Here is a 15,381-nt window from a genome sequence, read left to right on the forward strand (position 1 = left end):
ACATGACAAGTTAAAAAAAAACATAGACCCACAGGAGTAATGAACATTCTGATGATGCTCTAACAAAAAATGTTCACCAAGCATTCACTGAAAATACTGATGTCTATCTTAAAAAACCATTATGATACTCACCATATGGAGATCATCAGGCAGATCAACACAAAGACAAAGAACACTGGAAGGATGATAATCCAATTAGCAGTTTCTGGAAGAAAAAAAAAATACGTTGCATAGGAACATACGGATATATAAAACAAAACAAAAAAGGAATGTGAATTATTGATGGGGCTTGTATTGTAGATAACTGATATGGAGAAGCAATAGTTATGGTGCCAGCTTTTAGAACATCACATGATGTGGTCCTCATATTTTTAAAAAGTAGTAATAATCACCTTTAAAACTAGGAATGGTGACTGACGATCTCTGAGTCCCCAGGTCATTTGTAGCCTCACAGTAATACTCTCCCCCCTCAGTAACTTTGAAGCTGTAAACCTGCCCCACAGATACATTAATGGCTCCTTCTGTGCTGTTCCAGAACCAGGTGAAGCTGGCAGGAGGCTTGGCTCTGCTGGAGCAGCTCAGCTCCACCCAGCTACCTGCTGACACCAAACCTGATGGACTGATGGATGCTGAGGTGTCTTTAGGAGCATCTGAGGAAAATGGGACACACATTAACGTTATTGATCAGAAACAGCTGAACCATGACGTGCTGACAGGATCACTAACATGAAACACTGAGAGTCACTTCTGTCTCTGCTGTCTTGCTTCCTCCATTCACAGGATATCTAGCAGAACAGCTGATGTTGTATCCATCATGTGTGTCTGACAGAGTGATGGTCTCCTGGATCTTAGTTGTAAAGGTTCCATCTGGGTTTTTCTCTGTTTGTCTCTCAGAGTCTTGTGGGAGATTCCAGGTGAGTTCAGGAGGTGAGTGTGGACAGGGAGTCAAAGCTGAGCAGCTTATAGTGACAGAATGATGCTCCTTCAGATCACCAACAGGGATATTAATGCTGGGACTCCAAGGAGAATCTAGAGGTTCACATCAGACAGACATTTTAAACCAGTGATGTAACGAAGTACAAGTACTTTGTTACTGTACTTAGGTAGATTATTTTATTTATTTGTACTTTACTTAAGTAGATTTAACCAAGGATACTTTCTACTTTTACTCCAATATGATTTACATAAATTTCAATTCCACTACAATTTCTGATGATTTGTGTCACATTGTGTTTTTCATTTATTTGTTTAGTTTTGTTGGAAGTTTTAAAGTAATCAAATGCTAGATGGGGATTGGTTCACTCAACAACTGCAAGGCGGACAAGTAATATTGGACCCGCCTCCCCCAAGAAGAGCCCCATTCCATGGCAACATGCATCCAGCCCGGATAGTCAGCCAACAGAATTTTCCATCCTTGGCCTTATTTGAAATACTTATCCTCTTTAATTGGCTCAAAAAATGACTCCCGGAGATTCCAATTCCACTTTGTCTCCCCTGAAGGCACAAGCTTCTAGCTTTCAAAAACTCACACTCAAATAAAAAAAAAAAATTTAGGTAAGTCGCTAAATGCTAAGTTTTTGCATGTGAAAGACATAACTAAAAGCTTAGCTATCTTTTACAAAAGTGCTAATGCCGAGAAGTGAACATGATTAACATGCATAATGGTCGGGTTCTTCATCTATGTTTGCTTTGATGCTTATCAGTGTGTGTGAACACTGAGAGAAGTCACTATATCAAACCACAATCCAGACCTCTTTAGCTTCTTTAAAAAAATAACACACTACGAATCTAGCATTGTTTTCCCTTTGTTATTGGAGAAGCACCATGCTATTTTCAGTTGGGGCGCTGCACAGATGCCTCTAGCAACACCTGCCTGGACTAATGGAGAAAGCAACTCTTTCAGGTTCCATTATTTCAAATAAATCACACATGTGCAAAGCTGTGAAATGTACTGCTCTGGAATATAAAGAAAAATATAAAGCATAATCGTATATAATCTTGAATATGCATTTAATCCATACATCATAATTACTTATTTAACTCCCTTTTTTTTACGTTTCTGGTTTGCCAAATTTCACTACAAATTCAAAATTTTACGCTAGATAATAGTCCTGATCAGCTTTTTTGATTGCTATACACTGCAAATAAAGTCAGACTAAGCAGATGCACATTCATCTGGCTAATGAAATCATATTGATCATGTGTTGAGTCAGATAATCTTAACAAAGAAACTGATAGATTAGTTAATTTCCATATGTGAATTCTTCATTTGATTCTGTATAGTCTTATCCAGTTTGTTTAAATTCTGATTAAAACGCACTAAATCTTTTTCAAAGCACATCACTCATCTCCAGCAATATGTTGCTCTCACTGCTATTGCCACCGAAAGGACGGAACCTGAAACCAGAGAAGGGGAACTCCGCCCTTGAAGTTTCGTGTCCTTCAATTTTTACATTTTTGAATGATGCAAGACGTTCTCAGAGTTGTACAGTATTTTTAAATCATGAAGTTCATGATTAAACTGGAGTTAAAGATTACAGTTGAAAAGATCAGTTTCTGTTAGTCAGTGAGATTGATGTAGAAATTTGCTAATCTAACTTCAGATTAAATAAAACATGGCATATGTTTTGTTTAATTAAACACTTTAAAACGTGTAATGTGATATTTCACTAAGCAGATCAATCAAAAATTGTAAGTCCCAAGTAAGAATTTTGACAAACAAAACAAACAAACAAAACATGCATTATTCACAGCATGTTCATTAAAATAGTATTATTGGAATATTAATGAAAATTTACATATTGTAGGTACACTTAATAATCTTTGTGAAACATAATTTCAGTTAATTTAGTAAGTACTTTTAATACTTCAAGTATTTTTAAAAACATGCTTTGTTACTTTTATCTTAGTACAATGTCAGTGTGTTATTTTTATTAGAGTATTTATTTGTTTATTTGTACTTGTACTTAAGTACGGTTTCTGAGTACTTTTCGCCAATGTTTTAAAATAATAAAACAAAATAACTTATATTTCTAATTATTATTATAAAGAGGAGACCAAGACAGTTCATTTTTAACAGTTTATGTGCATCAAAATATGGTTTGTTTGTTTATTTTTTTTCTTTCAGTATTTATTAGATTTTAGAAATAACTTAGTAACTGACTGATAATCTGTTTCTACGTATAAATATTCAGGCAAAAAGTTTGATCTGGTAACTGAAAGGTGTTTAAAAAGTTAAGAACTGCAAACTGAAATATATATATAAAAAAAAGTATTATTAGATTGTTAAACTGTCATGTATGAAGCAGATAGAAACTACGGTCTGCTTTTATTGAGGGCAACTATAAAATCCGACTAAATATTTATCCCAGCCCAAACAATTACAGTACAATAGGGTGATTTAACATGATTTAAAGATAAATTCAAATTGCTCTGAACCCCATAAAACAAAGATAAGTAATGATTCAAATACATATATAAAACGATGAAATGTTCCATATCTTATATCTTATACAAAGAAGAATGTTGGTTTTCTTAATTTTTAAAAATGTACCTATGGAATGGTAAAAAAATATTCCTAAGTAAAGGCAAATATGACATAAATATCAAAGATCATCATTAACATGTTAAGTGAACAGCTAGAGATTTTTTATCATTTGACGTTTTTTTTGTTGATAAAATGTTAATATAATATGAGTTGAAACTGATGTATTTTTCTTATTTGGTAGAGTTGTGTAAAGTAAAATTCTTACCTTTGACTTTTATCTGAAGAGCTTTAGAACAAGCTGTTGCCTTGTAGACTCCATTCTCTATTCTGAGGTAGTATTTACCTGCTTGACTTGTCTTTATATCAGCGAACAAAGTGGTGCAGTTTTTCCTACTCAGGTCTCCAGTTATTTTTATCTGAGCGCTATTAACTCCATGATTGATGTTAAAGATTCCTTTATCACTTTTAATCCATGCTCCAGTGGTGTTTCGTTCACTGTTAAATTCATTGTCTCCTTTTTCAGCTCTGAAGCTACATGGCACATGCAAGCAAGATCCACTCAGTGCTTCAACAGGCTTTGGTGTAGTAATGAAGACAATCGCTTTGTGTCTATTGTTACATTTATCAGCATAAATACCTGTAAAAACATAAAAAAGACTGAAGTTGACAACAATGTGGAGCAAAATCTGCTTTTACTGAAACTTCATGATCCATGAACTCCAGTTAAGCTGCAACACGTTGCATTAGGAGATTTTATACATTATTAGGACCTATTGATCGAGACGAGAGGGGATCATTCAGAGATGTCAAAAAGTATGACGTCTCTGAATGAAATGAGTGAACAAAGATCTCACCTGGAAGAGCAAAGACACTCAGTACCATGCTGACTGCAATTATGTCAATCATGTTCTTAAACAGAGCTGCCATCAGTATCTGATAGTCCTTTATCTCTTAGCCTAGAAACATAAAGATACCATCTCATTTAAATAAAACTAAGGGGTATTTTGCACAAAAAATGAAATATAAACTTTTATATCAAGAAATACTTCAAAAGATTACATTTGGATCTGGATTATGAATATGTAAAAAATGAGCTTACCAATAACAAAAGTTCCCACCAGGTAAATTCAGTGGCAGAAAGTCCTCAAATCTTAATTCAAATATTCATCTATGTGTTCCAGTCACTCTGCAAATAACTTCTGCGGAAAAGCAACATTTATTTTAAATTAGATTCTTGCAGCTCTTCCTTTTTCTTGAAAAAGAGGATGTTAGAGCGTCTTCTGCTTATCAAAGTTCGACTGATTTCTTTTCAAGACAATCATACAGTTTTTTTCCACTGTTTAATTAAAGACAGCCAGAATAGTGTTGCATTTTGGAGGGGATAGTTGTAAGATAAAATGTTTGTTTAATTTCATAATATATTTTCACCAGAATAATACATGTTAAGGACAGAGAAGAGCTCTTCTACTGGTACTTTGATAAATTTCTTCACGAGTAACATTAGCATACCTTATGGCTTACTTAGCTGCACATTTCAATTCTATTGTTGAGATATTTTGCTATACCGAGGTTCATTATGAACTGAAAATAATTCTCCATGCTTTTGTTTAATGTTTGGGTAATTGTAATGCACTATGCTCTTATCGCTAACAAGTGTGTGCTCCAGGGGTGATTCTAGGATCAGAAGTTTAGGGGAGCTGAGCCCCCAGAGAGCTGTCTCTATGTATTCTACATACATTTTCTACATTTTAGGAACTTCCTTAGTGCCTTTTGCCAAATACCTGAGTAGGACAACAGAAAGCTGCACTTTTTTGAGAAGAATATTCCAGTCATATAAAGCTATTGAACTAGTTTTTACTGAAAGCCTCTTTTATATGTGCAAAACTGAGTGAGCGGGTACTTGAACATTTCTAACTGTTTAAGACCAATGGTCTAAATACAAAGGCAGATTTTGAGATCCTTTGCTTGAAGGATCTCAAATAAGGATCTCTTATTCTCCTTTACTGCTCTTCTCTGTCTCACTTACCTGTTCTTCTCTTACTTCTATAGTGAAATTAAGCAAGTGGAGCAAACATGCATGCAAAGCAGGACTTATAACGTTAATGATCATCCAGTTAACTTGTCATTAGTAGCACCATGTCTTTTATAAACATGTGCATATGAAAGCAGCAAGCTTTTCTCATTTCAGTCAGAATGGAATACCTTTAACATTAGCTAAATCCTAAATAAACATATAAAGATTAACTTAAGTTTAAACGCAGGTTTCTTAGCACCTTCGCAAACTTAATGTTGGCATTGGTTGGTTACAGAAGGATTTCTTAACTTCTGAATGAATCTGGAAGTGGAAAGAACATAATTTCACAATAAAACGACCACGACCAGCTGCTCCTCGCATGATTTCTGACAGAGGAGTGAAAATAATTATCAGAAGACCACCTTTGACGAAATTCAGAAAGTCCTGGAATTACCAGGTAAATTTGTTTCAAAGAAAACAATAAGTAATGCACTCAGCCGCAATGGCCTGTATGCAGGCTCACCACGCAAGACTCTATTACTGAAGAAAAAGCATGTTGAAGCTCCTTTATAGTTTCCTGCACAACATTTGGAAAATAAAGACTCAAACTTACTGCGGATCCAGACATTTGAATTGAGAAAGCTTCCTGGAGGGGAAGCGAAACGTCTTCAAATCTTGGAAACCAAGTCCAGTGGATTGTTTTTTAAACTTTTTACGGAATGACTATGACCTGGATGACTAAGAATCTTCATCAGCATACTGCACAACATTTAGACAAGCCTGGGAAATACTAGGGGAATATAGTTTTGGGGAAAAATTTTTTTGAGATATGTCTGTTCTTAGCCTCACAGACTCCAAAAGACGGTCATGAGAGATAAGAATGTGTTTACACAGCCTCCTTCATGGCATGAAGTGGAGGACTGCTGTTTTGAGAAGATCCATCTGGCCAATGTTAGTCGGGAGAAGGATAAATGAACAGGGAATGGCCTTGATGAATGAAGTTGTTTTTTCCTCCAAATGTTTGTGTGTGAGAAAGTTCTTTATGCAGGGGTGGGATAGTTTCAAAGGAGTGTGTGTTGGAATTGTGTGAGGTATAAATGTGTGTGCTGGGTTTTTCCCCAGTCAGAGCATTTCTCTCTGTCTATGGACGTGAAATATATCTTTATTTTTGCAAAAATTTGTTTCTGCCTCAGCTTCCAAACTCCACAATAGTCTAGTCAGATGAGACCAAAATTGAACTCTTTACAGTAGATGCCATAATACACATCATTTTTGGAGGTCAAACAGCAGTGCACATCATCCCAAAAACACCATACAAACAATGAAGTTTGGAGGTGGGAACATCATGGTTGTATTTTACCATGATATTGGCAAACTTTAAATAATTGAAAGAATGGTGAATGGAAAAATGTACACAGACATTCTTGACAAAAATCTGCTGCCATCTACCAGGATGATGATGAAACGTGAGTGGACATTTCAGCAAGACACACACATGCATTCTATTTATCATTACCAGTCATTAAAGTCAACATTGGATCATTCAGAGATCAACACTGATTTTGAAGAATGTAGATTTCTGGCAGGCTTGCAGAATAGAAGCAATTCGACTGCCTTATGTAGTCCTATTCATGGCCTCATGCTCGTTTGGCAACAGAGAGAATGCAGCATATAGAAAGGGTGTCTACATGCTGGAAGTCACGTACGGATTTTGGCAAAAACAGGGTTCCTAGTGGCTAATTCGCATGCAATCTGTTCATAGATGAAGACATTTTGATAGGGCATCCTGTCGGGTCGGAGTAATCTCTGGCCTTGACCAGTACACGTGAATTCCAGGAAGATTTCGACAGAGCATCCAGTAGTGCACGTACATAGTGCGATGTGGAGTCTATAAAGCAGCCTGAGATGGAATGAGAGTTGGGAAAAAGCTGAGATTGTCTGATGATATGTTGTACTGAGGACAGCATGTGGATTCGATCTGTCAAAATAAACGCCTTTTCCCCCGTCCTGTGGGCAGATGAGATAATCGACTGAAGGCGTCTTGATTTTTGAGATTCTACCATTTGAGCCCCAACAATTCATTTTGCACTCTCAACTCTTCAGTATTTTATTTGTTAAAGTTTGAAATAACCAATAAATTTTTCCCACTTGTTGTTGCTTCTTCAGAAAAATAACACCAAATCAAAATACTGCATATTTGCACCATATATATCAATGCTCTGAATTTCCATATCAATGCATTTTTCCACCATGTTTTTTACCACAATGTTTACATTTGATCACTGCTGCATTTTATTGTATGGAAATCTTCATTTACTGTTTGAAAAGCTGTACTAAACGAAATTTATAAAAGTTGTCTAAGTCTAAGTTATGATAATTTTATATCTTTATGTTTGAATCCTGAAAAATGGCAAAATGTGGAAAGGTTCAAGGTTGCCAAATAATATTTTCCCTCACTAATTGGTATTTCTTAGCAATAAAATAGTATTCTTTTGCCAGAAATTAATGTTGTGGGAAAACACAACCTTTTCTGTGACCCCACCCTTTCACTCCCACCTCGTTTTAGTTTTCCTGATCTGTTTTCCATTTCCACAGGTGGAAATACAGTGACCTCTCCAACTCCAGTCACCTTTAAGCGTTTCAAACGTTCAAATCAGATCACTTTAATCTACAGTCAGGGGGGGAAAGGGATACTGTGTGGATGTCATTTAACAAGGCTTTTATTTATACATTGATTAGATTAATTAATAAATTATTCATTCTAAATTAAAACAAATTGATGAATATAAACTTTAAAAAAATGTGCTTATAACCAGGATGAGCTGATTATTCACATGTACTTTCTAGCTTAAAGACATATTGAAAATAATTTTCGCGTTAAAATAATCAACAAGTAGTGATCAGCTGACTGGCTGACAATATGGCTGCTGGTTTCCAGAGATCTCATCTGAGTGAGCAGTGACACTGGCCTAGATTTAAAGGTCTAATACTGTTTTGATAAATTGACTACACAGATTAAGTTTTTGGTGTAATTTTTTGCTTCAAGATCTATTAAAATATATTTTGTTACAAACTAATGGTAGATAAACAACATCTGTACACTCACCTTCATTGGTTACTTACTTTTAATAAGCCACAAGAATCTTCAATAATCCTATATGTCTTAAAGGAAGCACGGCCCTGGGCCATGTTTATGGAAATGCTACCAAGGTTTTTTTTTTTTTTTTTTTTTTTTAACAGGCTTTTAAGTTACAATGGAAAAGTTACTATAAATATTTCCATCCCTCTGCTGCTCTTCCAGACAAGTGAAGCTCGAGGAAGAGCTGGAGAACTTGGATCAAATGGTGCAGGAAGTACATGAGCAGATGCTTCTCACTGATTTAAAGTATATATTCCGGAAAGTATCTGACATCACTAAGTAAATTGCACGTTGGTAGTCAGGACTTCTTACTTCTCTTTTAATAGCCCTGCAGATAACTTGATTAAGACAAAGATGACACGAATGCATGGCAACCACCATCATAACATGGGCAATAACATTGGCAGAGAAAGTCCAGCAGAGGGAGCAAGAGACACACATGGGGGTTCTGACGTCATATTTTGTTCTGCTGATGAAAACGAGGCAAGATATTAACCAACTTCTTATTCTCCTTGTGTCATTCTAAAACATTCAACTGCACACAAAGACGATGGAGAAATTAAAGAAAATGTATCTTAGAACCCTACTCAACATAGATTTTGTTCCTTTGATACTGCTTTCATGTAAGGGAGATAATTTTCCTTAACAAAAGCTTTTTCATTTAGGAAAACATAAGTGCTTTTGTTTTTTTATGCAACGGTCTTTATTGGTGAAAAATATTTTTGTATTGTGTTTAGAATACGTCCTTATTTGAAGAAGTAAGCAAACAAAAAATTTAATCTTTTCTTCACTAAGCATAGATATCCTCTGGTCTCCGTATGAACTTAGACCTGAGTGCACACTTTCTCCTGCTGTCCACTGTCCTTTAATTAGACAGACAAGTTCCATTATCCACAAGGGAATTCCTCCTCTGGTTTATTGCCTGCTATTTGAACCTCCACATCTGTTTAAACATGTGGGTAAACAAATGAATTACAGTTCATGCAGAAATAAAAATAAAATATGACTTTTTATTTAAATTTCTTTACAAAGGAGCAAATTTAAGCAAAATAATACAAAAAAAATTCAAACAGAGGCAAAATCACAAAAATCAAAAATATAAGAGATAAGCAAATAAAAGATAGAAAGGTTGCAATGACATTATAAATAAAAATCGATGACCTCGAAGAAATTATAACACAATTTTTATCCTTTATGTGTAAATCATTAATTTTTTTCAGTCTTTATTTGAAAGAGCAATACTTGGGGTCTGTGTTTCACCATCTTTTTACTCTGCAGTTCTACTAGTTCTCCACCAGGTGACCTCATGGATCACGGTGGCCTAGAAAAGTTCAGCTGATGTGCAGCTGCAGTTCATCTAACCTCCTTGCTGTAAGTGGAGCTGCTGTTAGTCCTTCATTGCATGAGTGCTAATAAATTATGCTAACTCCAAGACCAATGTGATTTTAGCTTTTCTGATGATTTCCTTTAAAGGTGGTTAGTAACAGAAAGATCAGGCCTTGTGAGACATTGTAATACTTAAGCCTATTGCTTGCTGGCTGAGTGCATTATCACAGTCAGTAATATCATCAGCTGCATGTATTTTTTCTTCTTTAGGACTCTTATAAATGATTCATTATTTGTAAGTTGTAACTATTAATTTAACCTTTAATTATCACATATATAGTTGAAAATATTCTGGGTGCAAACTTTTTCATAAAACCACTATATATGGCAGCCTATATATGTTTTTCTTGTCACTTTATATGACATAGGCTATAGCAGACAGATGCTAAGCTTTTTTTTTTTTTTTGAGTTTTTAGGGCACTAGTGGCTCGTTTTTTCAACAGTAGGCTGACAGGTAAGGGGGTAGGAGAGAGGGGGAAAGACATGCAGGAAAGGACCACAGGCCACATTCGAACCCAAGTCGCCTGCATTGAGGACTAGTGCCTCCGTACATGGGTCGTGCGCACTAACCACTGCGCCCCCTGCACTCCTGACAGGAGCTAATAAGGAGCTTTTCGGGTGAGAGGCATGCCGTTAGAGAGAATACACGTCAATTGAGCAAAACCTGCTTTATGACTTTTGACACTCTGAATCCGGTGAACTCTCAAACGATATTCAGATAAATTGACAGGCCAAGTCAATGTTTCCTGGGCTGCATGAGATAAAGTATTTGATATAAATGGTTTTCAAATTTATTACATAATTTCAATTTAATATTGACAGTTAGCAAACGTCCAGAGCTACCTGTCAGGATGCTCAACTTTATTCGACCTGTGGTTGCACAAATAAAAGGAGACTACAAACCAGATCCAGTGGACATACCGTTCATCAGTAGGATTTTATAAGAGATTATCCTCATTTTTGACAGTTACTGTTTTTCCTGTGTCAAAACATTAGGTGGTAATGGGTAGCTGGGATTTAACCAGGAAACATGCTTTTAATGCCCTGATTTCTAAAAAGATGTGAATGAGGATTTATAAAAATGCATACATATATATTTAACTATAAATATATGATATAACTATAAATATATATTTTCATATATTACTGTTTTGATTTTAACATTCAATGCCCATCCAGGTAGGATGTCATATTAATGTTGTGGATTTATATTCTACTTAATTTCCAGCCAGCTGGGAATTTATATTTTTGAAGATGTTTATTGGACTCCACAGTAGGGGTGGGAAATATGTTATTTAATCAGATATTATTTCGACTGTTATATATTGTTTATGCAAAATCCTACTGGCTGTGTGTTAAAACAATAAATAAAAGAGTGATTCGAGCTCGAGGTATGGTTGAAAACGGTATTAAAGTTTATAATGAATTTGGTGTTTTAAAACCAACGTTTATCTGGAAAAATTTGGAATCTGATCAAATTAGCCTTTCACTAATTTAGAAAAAGTGTAATGTTTTCAGACCAACTCACAATGCAAATCCATGAGGTGAATAAAACATTATTTGACCAAATAACGTTTTATTGAATTATTTGCTTATCTAGGAACCAATAACATTTAGTTAAGGATCCTTTACCCTCTTCTGAAATAGCTGGCAGTGAATAGACACGAGGATTCCACTAAATGACTCTTGGTCATACTTGGTAATCGAAATGTAATGAGCATATGAGGAAAAAGTGAATGTGAATTTTGTATCAGTGTTTGAACCCTTAGTGAACTAAAGCTTGTCCAAGCTTCAACAACAGCTCAACACATGTTTCTGTATAGCATAGCAGAGCATGCAGTCCATCCTGTTAGCTTCGTCTTTACTCATCAGTAAACACTTGAAATGATCAACATCATCAATAGACATATTGTTTGTTCTGTCCCTAATTATACCAGACCTGCCAGACCTGCAAACCTTTTTTCTCCATTTCCATTTGGAAAGTTTGAGTTTCATCCAGCTGCAGCTCAGCAGTCAGGCCAGCAGCAATCAAGGATTTCTTTGTCTCAGCGGCTCACACCAGGGGTCCTTAGGGGGCCTTCTCTCCAGTCTGGCTATGTAAGTTCTGAAACTCAAGATAAATGTGTTACAAAAGGTCTGTTTTGCAGCAATCTGGTTCTAAATGGTCACAATGATGACTTATTGTTGATGATTTTGGAGATCTGGGTCTTTTCGGCCCGTATCTCCATTTCAGCTGCCTTTTCACGCCAGGCAGCTGCACGGGAAAAAGAGAAGGAAAAGAGAGTGTTCTGTGGTTTTGTCTGTCCTCACACAGAGGGGGGTGGTTGGTCACCTCTGTGACTTGCCATGTGACTGAAAAAGGGGGATGGGGGTGGGGGGGTATGGGGGTGATGCAGAGACCTTAGAACTAGTTCTGAGCCAAACTTGTATCCTCCTCTCTGGTCATCATGTCAAGATGAAATATGGACACTTCCCAATGTCCAAAAACCATGATCATGGCATATGACACAACATAACTGTATTTGTGTGTATAGATTAGTCATTACAATCCCTTTGAGCATAAATCTACTTGGTTTCAGAAGGATAGCTTCTTTGTGTGTGTGTGTGTGCGGGTGTGTGTGTGTGTGTGTGTGTGTGTGTGTGTGTGTGTGTGTGTGTGTGTGTGTGTGTGTGTGTGTGTGTGTGTGTGTGTGTGTGTGTGTGTGTGTGTGTGTGTGAAGGTGTGTGTGTTTGTGTGCGCAGGGGCGTGTATGGGTGTGTGTGTGCGCCTTCCTGTGCCTGTATTTGTCTGTCTGTCGGTCATAGAAGAAAGATGTTCTACTGGATATTAATTGTTTACATTTCTTCCTCCTAACTAGATTCCTGACACAGTGACACCACAGCCAAATCAGAGGTTGGGGAAGGACAGGAAATCTGTTGCAGAGATCTTGGGAGTACCCCCACCGTAAAAAAAACCTGACGCCAAAGAGCAGAAAGCCCTGTAGAACCCAGTGGCAAAGTGGATTGGGCGTTCTGGCCTGCCTGCAAGGATCACTGAGGATGAAGACTTTGTGGATATAATGAAACAAGCCAACAAAAGGTTCAATGTGTGCAGTGTGATATGTGTTAAAAAGAGAATCAGTGTGTGAAGTTCTATTCTGCACAGTGTTATATAAATAAAATACAGAAAAAGAGAAGCTGTGTGAAGAATTTTTATTCTATACAGTGTGATATATATGTTTAAAAAAAAGCAGTGTGTGGAGAAGTTCTATTATTTACAATGTTGACAAAAATGACAAAAATTTTGACTAAGATAAAAATGGATTTTTGTCATTGTAACTAAGACTAAATTGAAAAAACACTGCCCCAGAATGCAGTTCCTTGTTTTTGGAAGTTAACTAAACTTCCTTTTTCAGAGTTTAGCAACGTTTGTTTCCAACATAATCTGTGTGGTAAAGATTGTCTACATATGCCTGCTATTAACATGACATGCAATGTAAGAAAAAAAAAAATGTTCACCGCCTCCTTCCTATTTCTACAAGCACATGTCATAACACCACAGGAGCAGCATATCGATGCTTCTAGAGTTAAACTATTGTATGAACATATTATGAGGGGTTTCTCTCTACTGCCTTTATTACATTTTAGACCTGTAGATTAAAGGAAAGTGAGAATTGTTTCACAAATACATATTTCCTTTATTAAAATATCAGATAAAATGTTCAGAGATTGTGTAGAATTCCACGGAAACCAAACATTATTTATTTAATTGCTTCATATAAAGAGGGGTTTGTAAACTGTTTTAATAATGATTTTGAACACAATCTATGCTTGGCTGAATCCCAGGTTCTCTGAGCTCCTCAAATCGCAGCTTTTTTAAATCTTTCAGCCCATTTGGTTTATATGATTGATCTTTAGTATTTCTACAGCTTAGGTGGCAATAAGGTTTATGTTGAGTTTATGAGATGGAGCCTAAACTTTCTTGTGTATGTGGTTTAGTCCTTATTCATTTATACATTTCTATAAGTGGCAAACTATTTTTCATGTAGGAACCAGTTTGGTTCAGATAGTTTTTGCACCCAAAAGAGTGAAATTGAAGTTGATTTGTCTGAAAAAGAAAAAAAGAAATCTGTGCGTGCGTTTTGAGGAGGGCATATTTTTGTGTGTGTGTCCTATCTGGCAATGTGGAAATACGAGTTGTTGTCCTAATGCCAGAAAGAGCCCAACATTATCACTTTCGCCAAAGTGCTCTCCTTGATTTATATATGTAAATACTTTTATCAGGGTTTATGTAGGGAATAATTAATGTTATGTAGACACTACAAAAAAAGGGAGAAAAGTTGAAAAAAGATAAAAGAAAAGAGAGATATTGACAAAACAGCAGTCTGCTTCATCGCTGCAAAGAGAGATTTAAAAAAACAGCACAAGCAACTGATATAGAACTACAGATGCAACATACATTATTAATTTATACGGAACGCATAAAGTGGTACCTAAAGATAAAAATTGGCTAGCAGCTAAGTAACCGGGTTCAAGCACCTGTAGGTGTTTTCTGAGACATCTATTTAAAAAAATAAAAACCTCTCATAATAGCCAGGTGTTGAGATTTTGAAGCTGTGTCCAGCTCATTCAGGAGATAATGAAGAGCATCAATAAAACATTGCTTCACCACAGCTGGAAAAAGTGGAAAATGTCTCAGCTCCTATTAATTTAATCATTTTATCATCATTCTTTGTTCATATGAAAATCTGTTACCACATCATAACTAATTTTCAGTAAACTTGTTGAATTTTTATTCTTAGCAATTTCTGCTTATGCTAAAGCTGTTCTACCAACAAGCACATGCACAGAAATGTACAGCAGCAGATAAATGCAATGCAATGCAGAAAAACATTTTTTTTTTTTAAGAAAAATATTAGGTTAGATTAATTTATTTTAAATAAATATTTTGACATAATCATTTGACATTTTTAATCTTATAGTTTAAAGATCAAACTGAATTAATAAATGAATGGCAGACAAAAAGAGGCTCATATTTTGCATACTCTTTAATTATCAATACATTCAATAGTAACCGAATACCGGTAATACTGTGCTGTAAAAAAAACTCTTAACACTTCTGCTCCGAATTAAAAGAAAATAAAGCATGCATTATATGCTACAAAATATAACATGTTACAAAGGAGGCAAAGCTTTGTAGGTCGCATGATTGTTTAGATAGCATTGGGCTAATAACATCCAAATTATAATAACATACATATAACATACATATCCTTGCTGTCATATACCCTGAAACATAGCTTTCACTATCAGGTTAACAACTGGGCTAATAAATGAATATAAAATGAAATTAACAGATAAATAACATTTTGCATT

At 35.6% G+C, this 15,381-nt stretch overlaps 1 protein-coding gene across 1 annotated transcript; it reads right to left on the reverse strand.

The window, feature by feature from the left end:
* Positions 1-132: 132 nt before the first annotated feature.
* On the reverse strand, positions 133-4,369 carry LOC119796919 (sialic acid-binding Ig-like lectin 12; the record flags this gene model as incomplete). Its single annotated transcript, XM_038305693.1, has 5 exons — positions 4,342-4,369; positions 3,753-4,124; positions 727-1,029; positions 393-650; positions 133-205 (listed from the first exon to the last, which is right to left on the reverse strand). Coding segments are annotated over exons 1-5 (1,034 nt in total), but the record flags the coding sequence as incomplete, so codon positions are not given.
* Between the last annotated feature and the right edge of the window lie 11,012 nt (positions 4,370-15,381).

Source organism: Cyprinodon tularosa, unplaced genomic scaffold (genome assembly GCF_016077235.1).
Source record: "Cyprinodon tularosa strain WSP-4 unplaced genomic scaffold, ASM1607723v1 ctg561, whole genome shotgun sequence".
NCBI classification, from domain to species: domain Eukaryota; kingdom Metazoa; phylum Chordata; class Actinopteri; order Cyprinodontiformes; family Cyprinodontidae; genus Cyprinodon; species Cyprinodon tularosa.